The 14292-nt window shown below is 38.9% G+C and overlaps 1 protein-coding gene and 1 pseudogene across 1 annotated transcript in view; one reads left to right on the forward strand and one right to left on the reverse strand.

Moving 5' to 3' along the window:
• The window catches only part of LOC109052374 (peptidyl-prolyl cis-trans isomerase NIMA-interacting 1-like), a 5441-nt gene extending 4094 nt beyond the window's left edge, over positions 1-1347 (forward strand). The window contains exon 4 of the mRNA XM_042765712.1: positions 400-1347. Within this exon, the coding sequence (XP_042621646.1) occupies positions 400-509 (110 nt within the window). The 3' untranslated portion in view covers positions 510-1347. The remainder of the gene's footprint in view (positions 1-399) is intronic.
• A 2794-nt stretch (positions 1348-4141) lies between these two features.
• On the reverse strand, positions 4142-13537 carry LOC109052362 (annotated as a pseudogene).
• Positions 13538-14292: the final 755 nt, after the last annotated feature.

Here is a 14292-nt window from a genome sequence, read left to right on the forward strand (position 1 = left end):
ATGCAGGCTTGATGAGCAGAAGAAACTTCTTTCAAAAACATTAAAAATAGTAATGTTTCCAAACTTTTGACCTGTACTGTATATATATATATCAATTTTAAAGATTTAGTCATTTTGTTGTGTTTTGATGATTTTTAGTAGGTTATTAATTTATTTTTACCATTGTTATTTCAGTACGTCGTCAAACTAAATTAAAATGAGAAATGTTGCCTTGTAAAGTAGATGAAGTAAAACGTTTTTTACATTTATACAGATTTATATACTTATTTTAAGATTTTGTTTCACTTCTGTTTACACTTGTTTTAAGTAAAAAAGAAAAGAGTTTTTATTTTAAGTGAGCTATAATCAGTCAATATGTGACGGTAATGTGTGCTGTCTGTATTGCTGTGTGTGCGTCAGGTCAAATGCAGAAGCCGTTTGAAGACGTCTCGTTCGCACTGAAGATCGGAGACATGAGCGGCCCAGTGTTCACCGAGTCAGGCGTTCACATCATCCTGAGAACCGGATAACCCTCTCCGTCACGCCTTCATCCGCTCATCCCGCAGATAACTCACACACTCTCCCAGGATTCTTATCTTAATCTGTTTCCCTGAAAACCCTCACTTGGCTTGTGAAAGCTGCACGTTTAGTCCATCCGGTATTTCAGTCATCATACATGTTACCGATCCCTTATGACTGGCCGTGAATCCTGCATCTCTTCCCAGCATTCCTTCATCCGGCCCGGCCAAACGCTCGCATGATCTGCTGTCCGGACAGTAGACGATCGTATGACACATCTCCAAAAAATGACCAATAAAATTTACCATGTCACTGAATAAAATGCTCCTGTTTTATCTCAAAGCATGAAACTATCTTTAGTTTAGTTAGCTTAGTGAATAACGTTTTCTGATTACATGCACCAAACTTTTAGACTCTCCTTAGAAAGTCCTTATCCAGTGCAGCTGGGAAAGTCAGAGAGATTCATAGAAAGTGTCGAAATTGTCCAGAAACAAGACCAACGTCTGAGTGTGTAATGTAATACAAAATAACTATTAAGAAGTCCATTGTTTATCAAAACCTAGATGGATTCCTCTGAACATTGGTATGATGGGCTTCGTCGAGTCTCCCCGCTCCGTTGTTAATGAGGATGAATCAATAAAAGCATGTAATGTGTTGTTGTTTAGGTTTGTTTTGGCAGATCTTCTTCTGTCTGAGAGTATACAGCAGCTTGAGCAATCAAATGTTTAAAAGCTGTGAAAGTTTGCACAATCACTGCCAAATATTCTCCTGTACAAGAACAACCGAGGTGAGTCAGTGATTTGGAAAATTAGAATGTGTGTGTAAAATAAAGGATTCTGATCCGCTGAAGTTCTACTGTTATAGTCATCGTTCTGTGTGAATGAAAGTGATTAGATATGTTTGAGAGTTTCTCCTGCAGCAGCAGAGTGAAAGCACATCTTTACATTCAGAGGAGTGACCTCTTTGGGCTGAATTGAGTCTGTTGATCTGTTATCTGTAGAAAGGTTGGATGTTTATGGAAAGCTGGTAAATGTGATATTGGAAAACAGTTATTTTAAGATTATCTGTGATTAAGTGGACCCTATTTAGGAACATTCTGTGTGTACAGATAATTTATAAATCATTTGTAGGAACAGGGAATTTACGTTCGAATGTACGAAAAGAATGTTTACCCAAATTTCTTAAACTGGACTTTGACGCTGAGGAGGAGTCTGACCTTCAGATATTTAAAGGAGCGTTTATCTCCTCTACAACTGGAGAGCTCCGACGGTGAGTTGCTGGTTTGTTCTCCAGCCTGTCTGGACATTCAGAAGTTTATATCAGTTCATACAAAATAACGAATACAATGAAATGGTCTAAGTAAAGAATTGATTTGTCTCTTTAAGGAAACAGATTTCTGCTGAGAAGATGGAGGTAAGCTCATCTGTTTCCTATCACCTGCAGATTATTTTCACCTTTTTCTCTCTTATGCAGATGATGGTGTTTTTTTTGGCTGTTCTTTTTTCTTTTTTTTTGGTGTGTTTTTGTTGTTTTTGTGTAGAAACTGGTCGACTGCTCTGATGTTTATAAATCAGGACAAACAGTCAGTGGGATTTACTCCATCTATCCAGCAGGAGACATTCCTGTCTGGGTTTACTGTGAGATGATCTCAGGTGGGAAAGATGAAGACAACGGAGGATGGACGGTATGAATGTGACTCTAGATCATCAAACACACATCAGCACATTCATGATGAATCATATATTCTATATAAACCCATCACAGGTGATTCAGAGGAGAATGGACGGCAGTGTGAATTTCTATCGGCCGTGGAATCAGTACAAGAGAGGATTTGGGAATGTGGAGGGAGAATACTGGCTGGGTAAGATCTCACAGCGTGTGTGTGTTTGTGTGGATGTTCATGTCCAGTGTTTGGTTGAACGTGTTCTTCATGTGTGTGTATGATCAGGGCGCCATGTTTATACTAGCTTTTTTCGGTTTTCTTAGATGCTTGGAAATCACAATCTCTTCTAAATTCGATCCAAAAATCAACCCCACCATCTCAGACCTAACCATACTTGATAGGGAAACAATTTCATTCTTAATCAAACAAAGCAAGACAGACCAAGCCAAGAAAGGTCATTTTATCTACATTTTTGATCTCCAATCCAACCATACCAGTCCATCTTCGAGTACCTCCGCCTTAGAAATGTAAGCAAGGCTTACACGTCTGATGCCGTTGAGTAGTGTGCTCGTGTCAGATGTCGGCGAGAGTGCTCCCGGTCGGGTTTCTTTACTTGCTGCCCACAAACAGGTCTTATCCATCTGATGCCGTGAGTATTGATCTCCCGTCGGATGTCGCTAGAGTCCTCTTTGCTGGCGGTCCACAGCCTGTTTATCTGCTCAACTGAGAGGACCTACACGTCCGTCGTCCTGAGTCTCGATCTCCAGTCGGAGGCTTCATGGGCCCTCTCGGTCAGTTATCTGCCCTGGTTGCTCACTGATTAGCAGGGGCTCATCAGCCAGTAGGGCCCGTACGCCAACACCGTGACCTATTCCAGTCGAGGCAACTTGGGCCCTCCTGGTCAGGCTATCCAATCACGCTGCTCCTCCTTCATCGGTCGGTAGAGCTCATCCGTTCCAATGCAGTGAGGTGCTCTGGTTGAGCAACAGCTCGAGCCCTCCCGACCGGACGCCCCAAATCACGTAGGTCGATACCAGCAGCCGGTAGGGCCTACATTTCCAAACGCATAAGTCGCTCCCACCGGAGTACGTAGGCTCTTCCGGCCTGCCAACCAGCTGACTTTTCAAATATCAGCCCCGCCAGATCTCAATGCTATTGTGGGGGGGGGGTCCTTAGTCTGGTGGCTGTCCTCTTGCTATTGCCTTTTTTGGGGGGTAGTCTAGGTTCGGGCCATTCCCGAGCTCGGAGCCCTTTCCCGGACAGCACGCCAAATATGCATTATATACTTCAGCTAATTATATGTCAGTGTGAACTCGTGAAACCGTAAAAAGATTAGTTGTTATAAGAGACTCGACAGATGTTGGGCGATGGAGGCACATACAGTCAAGCTTAAATCCAGCTGAAAAAGCATTGCTCAAAGTCAAGGAGATGCAATGCTTAAGAAAACAAAGGCCATCATTGACTGTTGATGAGCTCCTGAGAGCAGAAACTGCTATTAATCAGTATTATCAAAAAGAGAGATTTTCGGATGAGATTACTCCATTGGAGGCAGGAGCTACTATAAAGAAAAAAGTGACGTCTTTAGGCTGGATCGAGTGCTGGAAAATGGTCTTCTGAGAATAGGAGGGAGACTTGCTAAGGCTGCCACGCCTGAGGAAAGAAAGGCATCCTGTTATTCTGTCCAAGGACCAGGCTATTTCCCAACTTACCTTGAAGGATATACAACAGCTATTGGGCCATGCAGGAAGAAATGGATAAAGCCAAAAATAAGTTTAATGGTGGGAGACATTGTTGTCATCATGGATCGTATAGCTCCTCTCATCTCCTGTTGGGAAGAACGATCAAAACCTAAACCTTCCATTGAGGTTGTATTGGACAGGTACAGGTGGTGGGCCATGAACATATGGTTTTCACCACAGCTACACATTTTGTAAATGTTGTTGATCCATTAAATTAACGAGTCGAGAAACAGACATTGCTTTGTGGAAATTGTTTATTCTAACCTATGAGTCATGAACAACTTACCACCCTACCCTGGTTATAGGAAAACCATTACAAACAGTCGTTACAAAATACATTTTCGAGAAAGAGTGATTCCTACATGATTTAGTAACACAGGTAACACAGGAGGAAACCCTTAAACATTAATGTGATTGTTTTGTTGTGTATTTCTGGCAAACACTGCAATGTTTCTATGACACAGGTTTGATCTTCATTCTGATGGATTTCATACCAACATCGTAACCCTTCCAGGTTGACCATACATTCCCAATGGCGGTAAGGGTGTCGTAAAATCCCCATGTATACACACCATTGGGGTTTGTCTTTATACAGTTTTTGTACCAAAATGCCCCGAGATGAAGTTTGGCACAGTTTTTGTTGTTGTCAGAGTCTTGGTCTTTGTCTAATGTTGTGAACTTCTGTCCATCATGCTCAGATAAAGAGTCACCTGCAGAGAGGAAGACCATAGAGGACAATAACTCAATGGTAATTACTTTTCATGTGTATAAACAGTGTTTGGTAAGTTACTTTAAAAAGTAATTAATTACTGTCTACTAACAACTTCAACAGTGTTTACTATCTACTGTACTACTCTAAAAAAGTATTGCATTACTTTGTAAATCCCATGTTAACAACGACTAGTTGAACAACACAAGAAACTCTAGCTTTTAATTCTTTGAAACAAATAATATAAAATTGCATCAGCTATCCTTGAACTAACTAAGGAGGTTACATTAAAACAGATTAAATTAGACATTACATGAGTAATCCTTTCCTTTTTCAACAGAAATGTAATTAAATTACAGCAATTATTTACTTAGTAAAGCATTACAGTCAACACTGAGTGTAAATGAAGGTGTCCTACCTGCTCCTCCATTTTTGAATCCTGAAACATGTAATCTGTACCCATCAGCTTCAGGACCCACAGAGAAGAACGAGTACAGAGCAAAAACTTTATTTCCATCAAAGTCCTCCAGATCCACTCTCAGCATGTATGTCCTGTTGCTTGTCAGCTGGTACATGTTCTCCAGCCCTGATCATACACACACGTGAAGAACACGTTCAACCAAACACTGGACATGAACATCCACACAAACACACACACACACGCTGTGAGATCTTACCCAGCCAGTATTCTCCCTCCACATTCCCAAATCCTCTCTTGTACTGATCCCATGGCCGATAGAAATTCACACTGCCGTCCATTCTCCTCTGAATCACCTGTGATGGGTTTATATAGAATATATGATTCATCATGAATGTGCTGATGTGTGTTTGATGATCTAGAGTCACATTCATACCGTCCATCCTCCGTTGTCTTCATCTTTCCCACCTGAGATCATCTCACAGTAAACCGAGACAGGAATGTCTCCTGCTGGATAGATGAAGTAAATCCTGCTGACTGTTTCTTCTGAGTTATAGATATCAGAACAGTCTTTTTCATCCTGACTGCATTCATTCATCAGTACAACCGGAAGAAAAATTGCCAAAAACACCAACATCTACACGAGGCACAGAGAAAGAGATGAACATCCCACTGAAATGAAGCTGAAGCGTTCAGAAATGTAGCTCTTTATGAACTTACTGCCATCTTCTCAGTCTCTTTTCAGGAGATCACAGCAGAGATCTGTTTTATCTAGATGGAAATAACAGACAAATCTTCATATATTCATATTTTGATGGTTTATTTTCTGAGAGTGAATGTTCTGTAAGATAAATGAAGAATGAAACAGTAACTCACCGTTTGTTGTGTTCTTCAGTCTGACATAAGCATTCTTTATATCTGTCAGATTCTCAGACTCTTCTGTGTTAACATAGAAATTTACATTGCAAAAACCCATATTTTGGAGGCAAATAAAATGCAAGTTAAACATGCTGTCACGAGCTGTGCTTGCAGTGCCTTGGCCCTGATTGCTACTTGAATGAAAGCAGTCCATAGAACCATCTGGTCAAATGTTGTAAAAAAATAAATAAATTGGCATATCAATAGAGGTGCACCTGCCCAAAGGAAACATGAATTGCACAGGGGTTGTATTTCATAAGCTCAGGAAACTTCGTCTCTCCTTAAGTTCCTCTAAGTTAGGAGAAATAAAAAATAAAAGTAATCACAAATGTCCAAAATGAGAATGTGGTGTGAGAAACATCACTTTATTGTCTTGCTGTAATCTCTTTCGAGACGCCTATATATATATTCTCTCAGCTCAAAATAATGACTGATTCTCATATGTGTCTTATATGACTCTTATTTGTCTTCAGACATCTTCAATTTTATTTTAGGTGAAACATGTTACATTTTACAGTTGTCCTAATATTGTAAAACTGAAACTATCCTTTATAAGTAGCATTACAATTCAGAACATCAAGAGTTAATTCATTAAATTTACCTTCAAATACCCAGCTTTGTGTATGCATCCGTTTTTCCAAACAGAGTAGAAAGGGAATAAATAAGTGGTTGAAGTTTAGTATAAGATAAATGCTTTATTTTTACACATGCAACACTTGTTTGTCATGCAAACCCCACTTTGCATGCATGTAAATATAGCTCATGACTTCCTTACATACAGTAAGAGAGTAGAGCTGTGTAGTTTATGTGCATATAGGACTCATTATTTGTTTGTGTAAATAGTCATGTACCTAATGCCTTTATAAGTAACAGTAACCCTGGACCTGAATGGCTTATGACGAAATCCTCAACTATTGTGATTATTAATTCATAGTATACGGTAGTAATAAGAAATGTTTGAGTTCATACTGAGACATTTGACTTGGTGCACACTTTGTAAAGTTGTTGATATCACTTCTAAACTTCAGAGTACAGTACATGTGAGAGCTGAGTCTCTAGCAAAGAAGGAAGATCAGAGAAACATTTGAGATCATCTTTCCTTTGGGTGAACATTAACCATACCAAACCCTCTAGCGCCACCAGTGGGTCAAATATGCACTGACATTTATGCTAATAACTTTTGAAGCTAAATATTTATCTAAATCTGTAGCTCATGTCCAGTCTAATGCATACCATGGGTGCATCTCAATCAGCTCCCTATAGCTCATTAATCAGACTTTGATGTGCACAATTTTGGAGTACTGGATAGGAGCCAGGCTCTAAACAACATCGCTACAACTATTTATGTGCAACAACAAAGCTGATATACTTATTTTACATTATTTTTATTGCTGTTTAACATAAATTATTAAACAGCAGTTTGTTTATGTAATGTATGTATATTTAAACAGCAATTCATATTTTCATAACCAAATATACAATGTCGAAATGCATTTCACAAATGCAAAACACACATACGAGTCTGCACACAGAGTTTTGAATGTTGTATATTTGCAAGTTGTTTCTTGAGAATGCATTTGCAAACCATCACTTTGGATTTGTGTTTGTGTATTTTGAGACTTTCCTGGCAGGTCTGGTTTCATCAGTGTATCCATTTGAGGATTTCTCTGGCTTTTCTCTCTACAGATACTCTCAAGCTCAGTCAGGTTGGATGGGCACACAAGACAGTCATTTTCGGGTCAGAGAGCTCCAGGACTAGTCTGTGCCGTAGAAATGATTTTATCACAATCCTATCTCTGAGCTCAGCAGGCAGCTCCTTTGACCTCATGTCTTGGTTTTGCTCTGAAATGCATTTTCAGCTGTTAGACCAGGTGTTTTTTCTCAATCAATTGAAGTCCGATCATTGAATTTGCCACATATCTACTCCAATCAATGTATAGAAACATCTCAGAGATGAGCCAGAGAAATGTGATGCACCTGAGCTTAAGTTCATATGGCACTGCAAAGTGTCTGAACGCTCAGTGTGCTTTTTCAGTTTTTTACTTTTTTAATAAATTTGTCATTATGAGGTGTGGAGTGCAGATTGAAGTAAAAAAAAAAAAATCATATCTCCCCTGCATTTAAGGTAAATATCAGTATCTACAGGAAGACTTTATAGAATTTAAAGTGGCCACTGATTTAAAACACAATCCAAAGATGAGATATGTAGTGTCTGATATAACACCAGTAAGGCATACAGGTTTCTTTATGAATAACCACCAAGCAAAAGATACTGGCAGGAACTAAAGATGCAATGAACTGCATACTGTGAAGAGCTTGTACATGCTGAGTGAGGGCTCCTCCTGGTGACGGACAGCAGGGTTTACAGGCAGACTCATAGTTTTGTGTTGATCAGATGGTGTTTTTCTTCCCGGATAAAATTCCAATCAGTTGAATTTGTCCCCATTCAGAGGCTCCCATTGAGTCCAGATCATTCCAGTACACAGAAACGTTCACTCCCTTAAATTCACCACAAACACCAACATACACAAATTGTTTACTGTGTTCACTTATTATCGTGTTTTCTTCATCTGTAGAGAGCATGCACATATTTTTTACTTTAAACACAAAATGTGTTCCTACACTCTTAAAAATAAAGGTTCTTTATTAGCATTGATGAATCCATGAAGAACCTTTAACATGCATGGAAACTTTCCAAGAGACAATAGGTTGCAAACCCATTTCCAGAAAGTTGGGACATTGTGTAAAATGCAATAAACTCAAGAATCTGTGATTGGTTAATTCACTTTAACCTTTATTTAACTGACAAAAGCACAAAGAGCAGGGTTTACAGGCAGGAAGTCCAAAATATTGAAATACTTAAACCAGCGGTTTTCAGTTCCAGTCCTTGCCCCCCCCCAGCTCTGCATATTTTACATGTCTCTCTTTGTTAACACACCTGATTCAGATAATTAGCTCGTTAGAAGTGAGCTCCGAGTAATGAACTGTGTTCCCATTGACATGGTCCCTACACAGTGTTCATTGCTCCCTAATCCCTGAGCAGGGGAAATCTGTTGAAGTTACCTCACTTTCGAACATTCATTCACAGATTTGCGCTGCGCAATGTCTTCACACACAGACAAGTGTGACATCATATACCTCTGTAAATAAATAAAAAATATAAATTCATGTCTCGCACACTTCAGTGTACTTTGAATGGAACATATACGTTCGCTTCGAACTGGAATCATGGTAGAATATCCTGTGATGTCCACTTCGCAAGGCACTTATGTTCGAATAGAACAAATGTCTGAAGCCATAAGAGAAACAAAACAAAATGTGCAGAGCAGGTGGGTGTGAGGACTGGAATAGAGAACCGCTGACTTAAACTTAAGCTTTCTGTGGGACGTCAAAAAAAAAAAATTGATCTACAGTCACAATAGCCATAGAAATTCATTGGTCAAAAGGTTTTATGAGCCTGATGAGACTTGTTCAGAAATAAGATATGTATCTGTATGTGTAAGTTCTCCACCTTTGAGAAGGACCAAGACACTTCAGATACTAACTGTGCCAAACAGTATCTCGGGGCATTTTGGTACTCAGCCTGTCACACTACAAACCCCAATGTTGTGTATTTATGGGGTGAAGATCCCACCCATCATGCCATTGGTGTTGCTTGGTCAACATGGAAGAATTACGCAGTCAGTATGAAATCCATCAGCATGAAGATCAAATGTGTGTCATAGAAACATGATGGTTGCTCCCTGCCCTTGTCTGAGTTAGTGATGTTCGGTTCTTGTACGAATCGTTCTTTTGAGCCAGTTCTCAGGAAGTAACCGGTCGAGCCGGTCCACAAAATGAACTGCATTGAACTTTAGTTCTGGGTTGATGATGCAGGACACAGCGTAAGTAGCACGTCCAACTAAAAAAGAACCGAATGAGTCGGTTCAACCAGGACCGAATGAGCTGTATTGAGATTCTGGTTTGTGGGTTGTTGATAGTGTGTTATGATGAGGCACGTACTGGAAATATGCTTATTATGACTGTTTTTAATTTACATTTTATTAAAACCTGCAAAAACCTTTCTGTCGAGCGAAATTTTGCAATAGTTTATTGTGCATGCATATTATATTTAAAGTTGCTTACGCAAAATCAAGGAGTTTATAAGACTGGTTTATTCATTCTTTATACTGTAGACATGTAGAACATATCCGTGTTTGTGCATCAATGTCTGTAATGTGTGCTGTAGATGCAAAACTTTTAGGAATCGTATCCAAGCTGTAGGCTAGTCAATATTGGTCAGTCAGTTGTATCTGACATAAAGGATCCGCGAATGAAACTGTGACCATGAACACCATTAACATAAGTGAATTATATGGCTATAATCAGAAATATGCTTTCACACAAATAAGTTTATTTTTTTGAATGTTTCAAGATGTGTTGACACAAATTACTTATTTGAATTTTTCATTGATATAACATGGCACCGAGTAGTTAGAAAAGAAATGCATAGAGACGTTATTGCTTGATGACGTCAGTAACCGATGAATCTGCTTTTTGAACCGGTTCAATGAGCTGATCTGTCCGAAAAGAACTGGTCCGTGGAAATGAATCAGACTTTGCATCACTAGTCTGAGTTCCTTGTTTACCAATATTGAATAACTTGTTGGTTCCTGAATTCTTATTAAACTCCTGCACATAGATCCTCACCTGTTTGCCTCATCTCGTTTCTGCAACATTACAGCATGATACTGCATAATAATGCAAGAGGACAATAGAAACACAAAATTTTTCAATTAAAGTCAGTTCATCATTGATTCAGTGATGTCATCGTCCACTTCAGTTCAGTTCAAATAGTATCTGTGCAATCAAGTGGACAATATCGCCAGAAATTAAGCGTCCCCAACTAAGCAAGCCAGAGGCGACAGTGGCAAGGAACCAAAACTCCATCGGTGACAGAAATGGAGAAAAAAACTTGGGAGAAACCAGGCTCAGTCAGGGTTCTCCTCTGGCCAGACAAAACCACCATGGCGTGGTTTAATTCCAGGCTGCAACACAGGTGCAGAGGACTCGTTTGGTTCCCGTGGTCTTGTGCCGATGGTCGTCGAGGTGATGTGGGGGATCTGTCTCTAGTTGACATGGTCTCCGCTGATATTCAGGGCTGTAGAGGTTGTCTCTAGGTGCTGATCCACCATCTGATCTGGATACAGACTGGATCTGGTGGCTACGGTGACCTCAGATTAAGAATGAAAGAGACTAATATTAGCGTAGATGCCATTCTTCTTACGATGTAGTGAGTACATCGGGTGTTATGGGAAGTGTTCCCAGTTCTGGTTGACCTAGTTAATGCAGCCTAACAATCTTTTAACAGATGTAGTGAAGAAAGCAGTCGAATTCGCTACAGAATGAACGTGTCTGCTAAATCCTGTGAGAAGCATTCAAATTCGGCGCAAAATTCTGTTAAAGCTACAGAACAAACACCACTGATGTGGAAACCAGGAAAAACATTGTTCAATAAAAACAAATCTCCAACAGTTTTAGCTCCATGGATTTAACATAGTAAAACTACAGGAACAACTTGTGGCAGAAATGGTCTAATGTTTTCAAGTGTTTTTAAATGCTTCACACAACTTTTCCCAGCACTTCAAAGCTTTACGTATTACCGTATTTGAAAGTTATTTTTAATGTGACGATATTTGTTAATCCATCATAGGTTTCCCCCATGTATAAAACTAAAAGTTTCATAATGTAGGAAAGCAAACAATTATTTAAAAAAAAAAAAAAGATATTAAATGACCACTAGTAGATGGCTAAAGAAGTACTTATAGCCATTTCCACTCCCTAATATTGTATATATATGTATTCATTAAATTATATTTAGACATTATGAATGACAGTAATAAAAGTACATTTTATCAGATAATATATTACATCTGTAAGACGTCTGCTAAAGATCTGGGAATCATCTGCTGTGTACTCTGATATACGTCTCAGAAGCAGTTTTACATGCATTCTAATAAATGTCTATTTGACATCTGACAGGAAACATCTTAGAGACGTACTGCAGATGAGCAAGAACTCTTAAAAATACATCTTGCATATGTAAATGCAGACATTAAATAGATGTCTCCAAAATGTACCTGTGCGATTAGAGTGCTTTACTGTCAGGTGCTGGAGCCACCTTCTGTAGAACTTAATGGCACTGGTGCTGGTGTCCTCAAATGTTAGTCTGGAGCCCTACAGTGGTTCTCGAAGTAAAAAAAAAAAAAACAGTGTTAGAAGAATGTTGTCTGTGGTATATTTTCACTGCAAAACAATAAGAAATGCCGGAAATATCACTGCAAAGTTTGAAAAAGGCCACAGCAAAATCAGTCATTTTAGGCCGCAAAAATCAGAAAAAAAGTTCTACGAAATCCTGGAGGGACTGAGGATTCACACAACTTATTCATAACTTCCCTTTCGAAAAAAAAGTTTATTCAAGTGTGCTATTAGTATACTTCTTTTAATCTAAAAATAGGAAAGTATGCTTTTAGTTTACTTTTTATGTACTTCTCAGAAATGGGCTTTATGTTCTCCTCAGAAATATACTTAAAATGACATTTAAGTATACTTGACTTATACTTACAAAAAGTCTAAATATATTTGAGCTATACTTGTGCTCCTAGAATCCGTGTTTTCATTGTTATACGGTAGAGGGCGCTAGTACACATCTTCTGTACAGAATTTCCCAAAAAGTGAAGAAGAAACAACAACAGATACTAACACATGTAACACGATCATCTGACATGAAACAGCATCAAAACTGTAATGTTATGGAATAAAATGTCGACCGATGAAGAGGTAATAATTACAGTCAAGCTTTGGGGTGTTGATCGACTCCATCTACATTTTGATTATCAATCTGAATCCAATTTATAGTCTTTTTTTCAGCTTTTTGTTCAAAATATTTTCTTTATTTTTTTATGAAACTTACCCATATTAAAATGTGTTTTTTTTAAATGCATGAAGCTAGAATAAAATGTTTTTGTTTACGAGCAAATACCCTGTTCTTTCTTTGGATAAAACTGTTATACTTAAAGTATACTTTGCTACTGTTATACTTAAAGTATACTTAAAAGTATACTTTTATACACTAGAAAGTGGGCCAATTTAGTCCCAAGGAGTATTGAAACAGTAAACTTACAAGTATACTACTAGAACACTGATATTTGTATACTTGCTACATAAAGTATACTTGAAAATATACTTTAACTTTACTTAAGTATACTTAATAAAATAAACTTGAAGTATACTACTTTTTGGTAAGGGTTGGCTAGTAAACTGGGGTCCACAGTCTGAAACCAAAAAGGCTGGAACACCCCAACGGGTAAAAATTTCCTTTTTCAAGATCTGACAAACTTTTGGAGTTTTGGAGTCAAGAGGGAAAAGTTCAATTCACTTCGAATAGTAATCTACAACCACCATTAACATGGTATTTTGGGCCTTACTCACAGGGAGTAGCCCCATAAAATATACACCAAGCATTTCCCCAGGGGTCAGAACTGTTTGCATCTTCCCTACTGTTTTTTTGTTATCACCTTTATACCTCTGACAGGTAGTGCACGTACGAACATGGTCCCATACGTCTTTCCTAAATGATGGCCACCATGCCATTTCTAAAATCTTCTAAAAGGTTTTCATTCTACTTAGGGGGCCGCCAAATGGACTGTCATGAAAGTAGGCAAGAAACTGTGGTTTCAACTCTGTGGGAACAACCAGTTGATACACACATCGCCATCTGGCAACTCTGGTGACCTGGACAACGCATCGGGTACTACATTACAGCACCTTTTTCGATAATGTACCCAAAATGAGAATGCTTGCAACCTCAAGATCCATCTTGTCAGTCATGAAGTAGCTTTTGGACAATTGAAAGCCCAAGATAAAGCACTGTGGTCCGTAAATACATCAAATGTATTAACCTCCAAGGTAGCATTTAAAAATCCAAGGTAGCATTTATCATTTCACAGTTAAAAGGGAAAGCACTTCAATGGGCCGATTCCATTCGGACCCAGAATAATCCTGTTATTCAGTCTTATTCCAGCTTTGTCGACCACTTCAGAGAAGTCTTCGGAAAACCCGCCTGGGATTCGTTTATTCGTGAGAAACTTTACAATTTAAAACAAGGCAAAATGACTGTGAATGATTATGCTCTCAGGTTCAGAACCCTCACGGCCACGAGTGGGTGGAACGAACAAGCTTTACTGACTACATATCGTCAAGGATTGGATCCTCGAGTGCGGTTGCATCTCGCTGCATATGAGGACACCATCGGGCTTGAATGCTTCATCCAACTATCCATTCGCTTCGCCACTCGCATGCAGTCGTG

The sequence above is a fragment of the Cyprinus carpio genome, chromosome A1 (assembly GCF_018340385.1).
Source record: "Cyprinus carpio isolate SPL01 chromosome A1, ASM1834038v1, whole genome shotgun sequence".
NCBI classification, from domain to species: domain Eukaryota; kingdom Metazoa; phylum Chordata; class Actinopteri; order Cypriniformes; family Cyprinidae; genus Cyprinus; species Cyprinus carpio.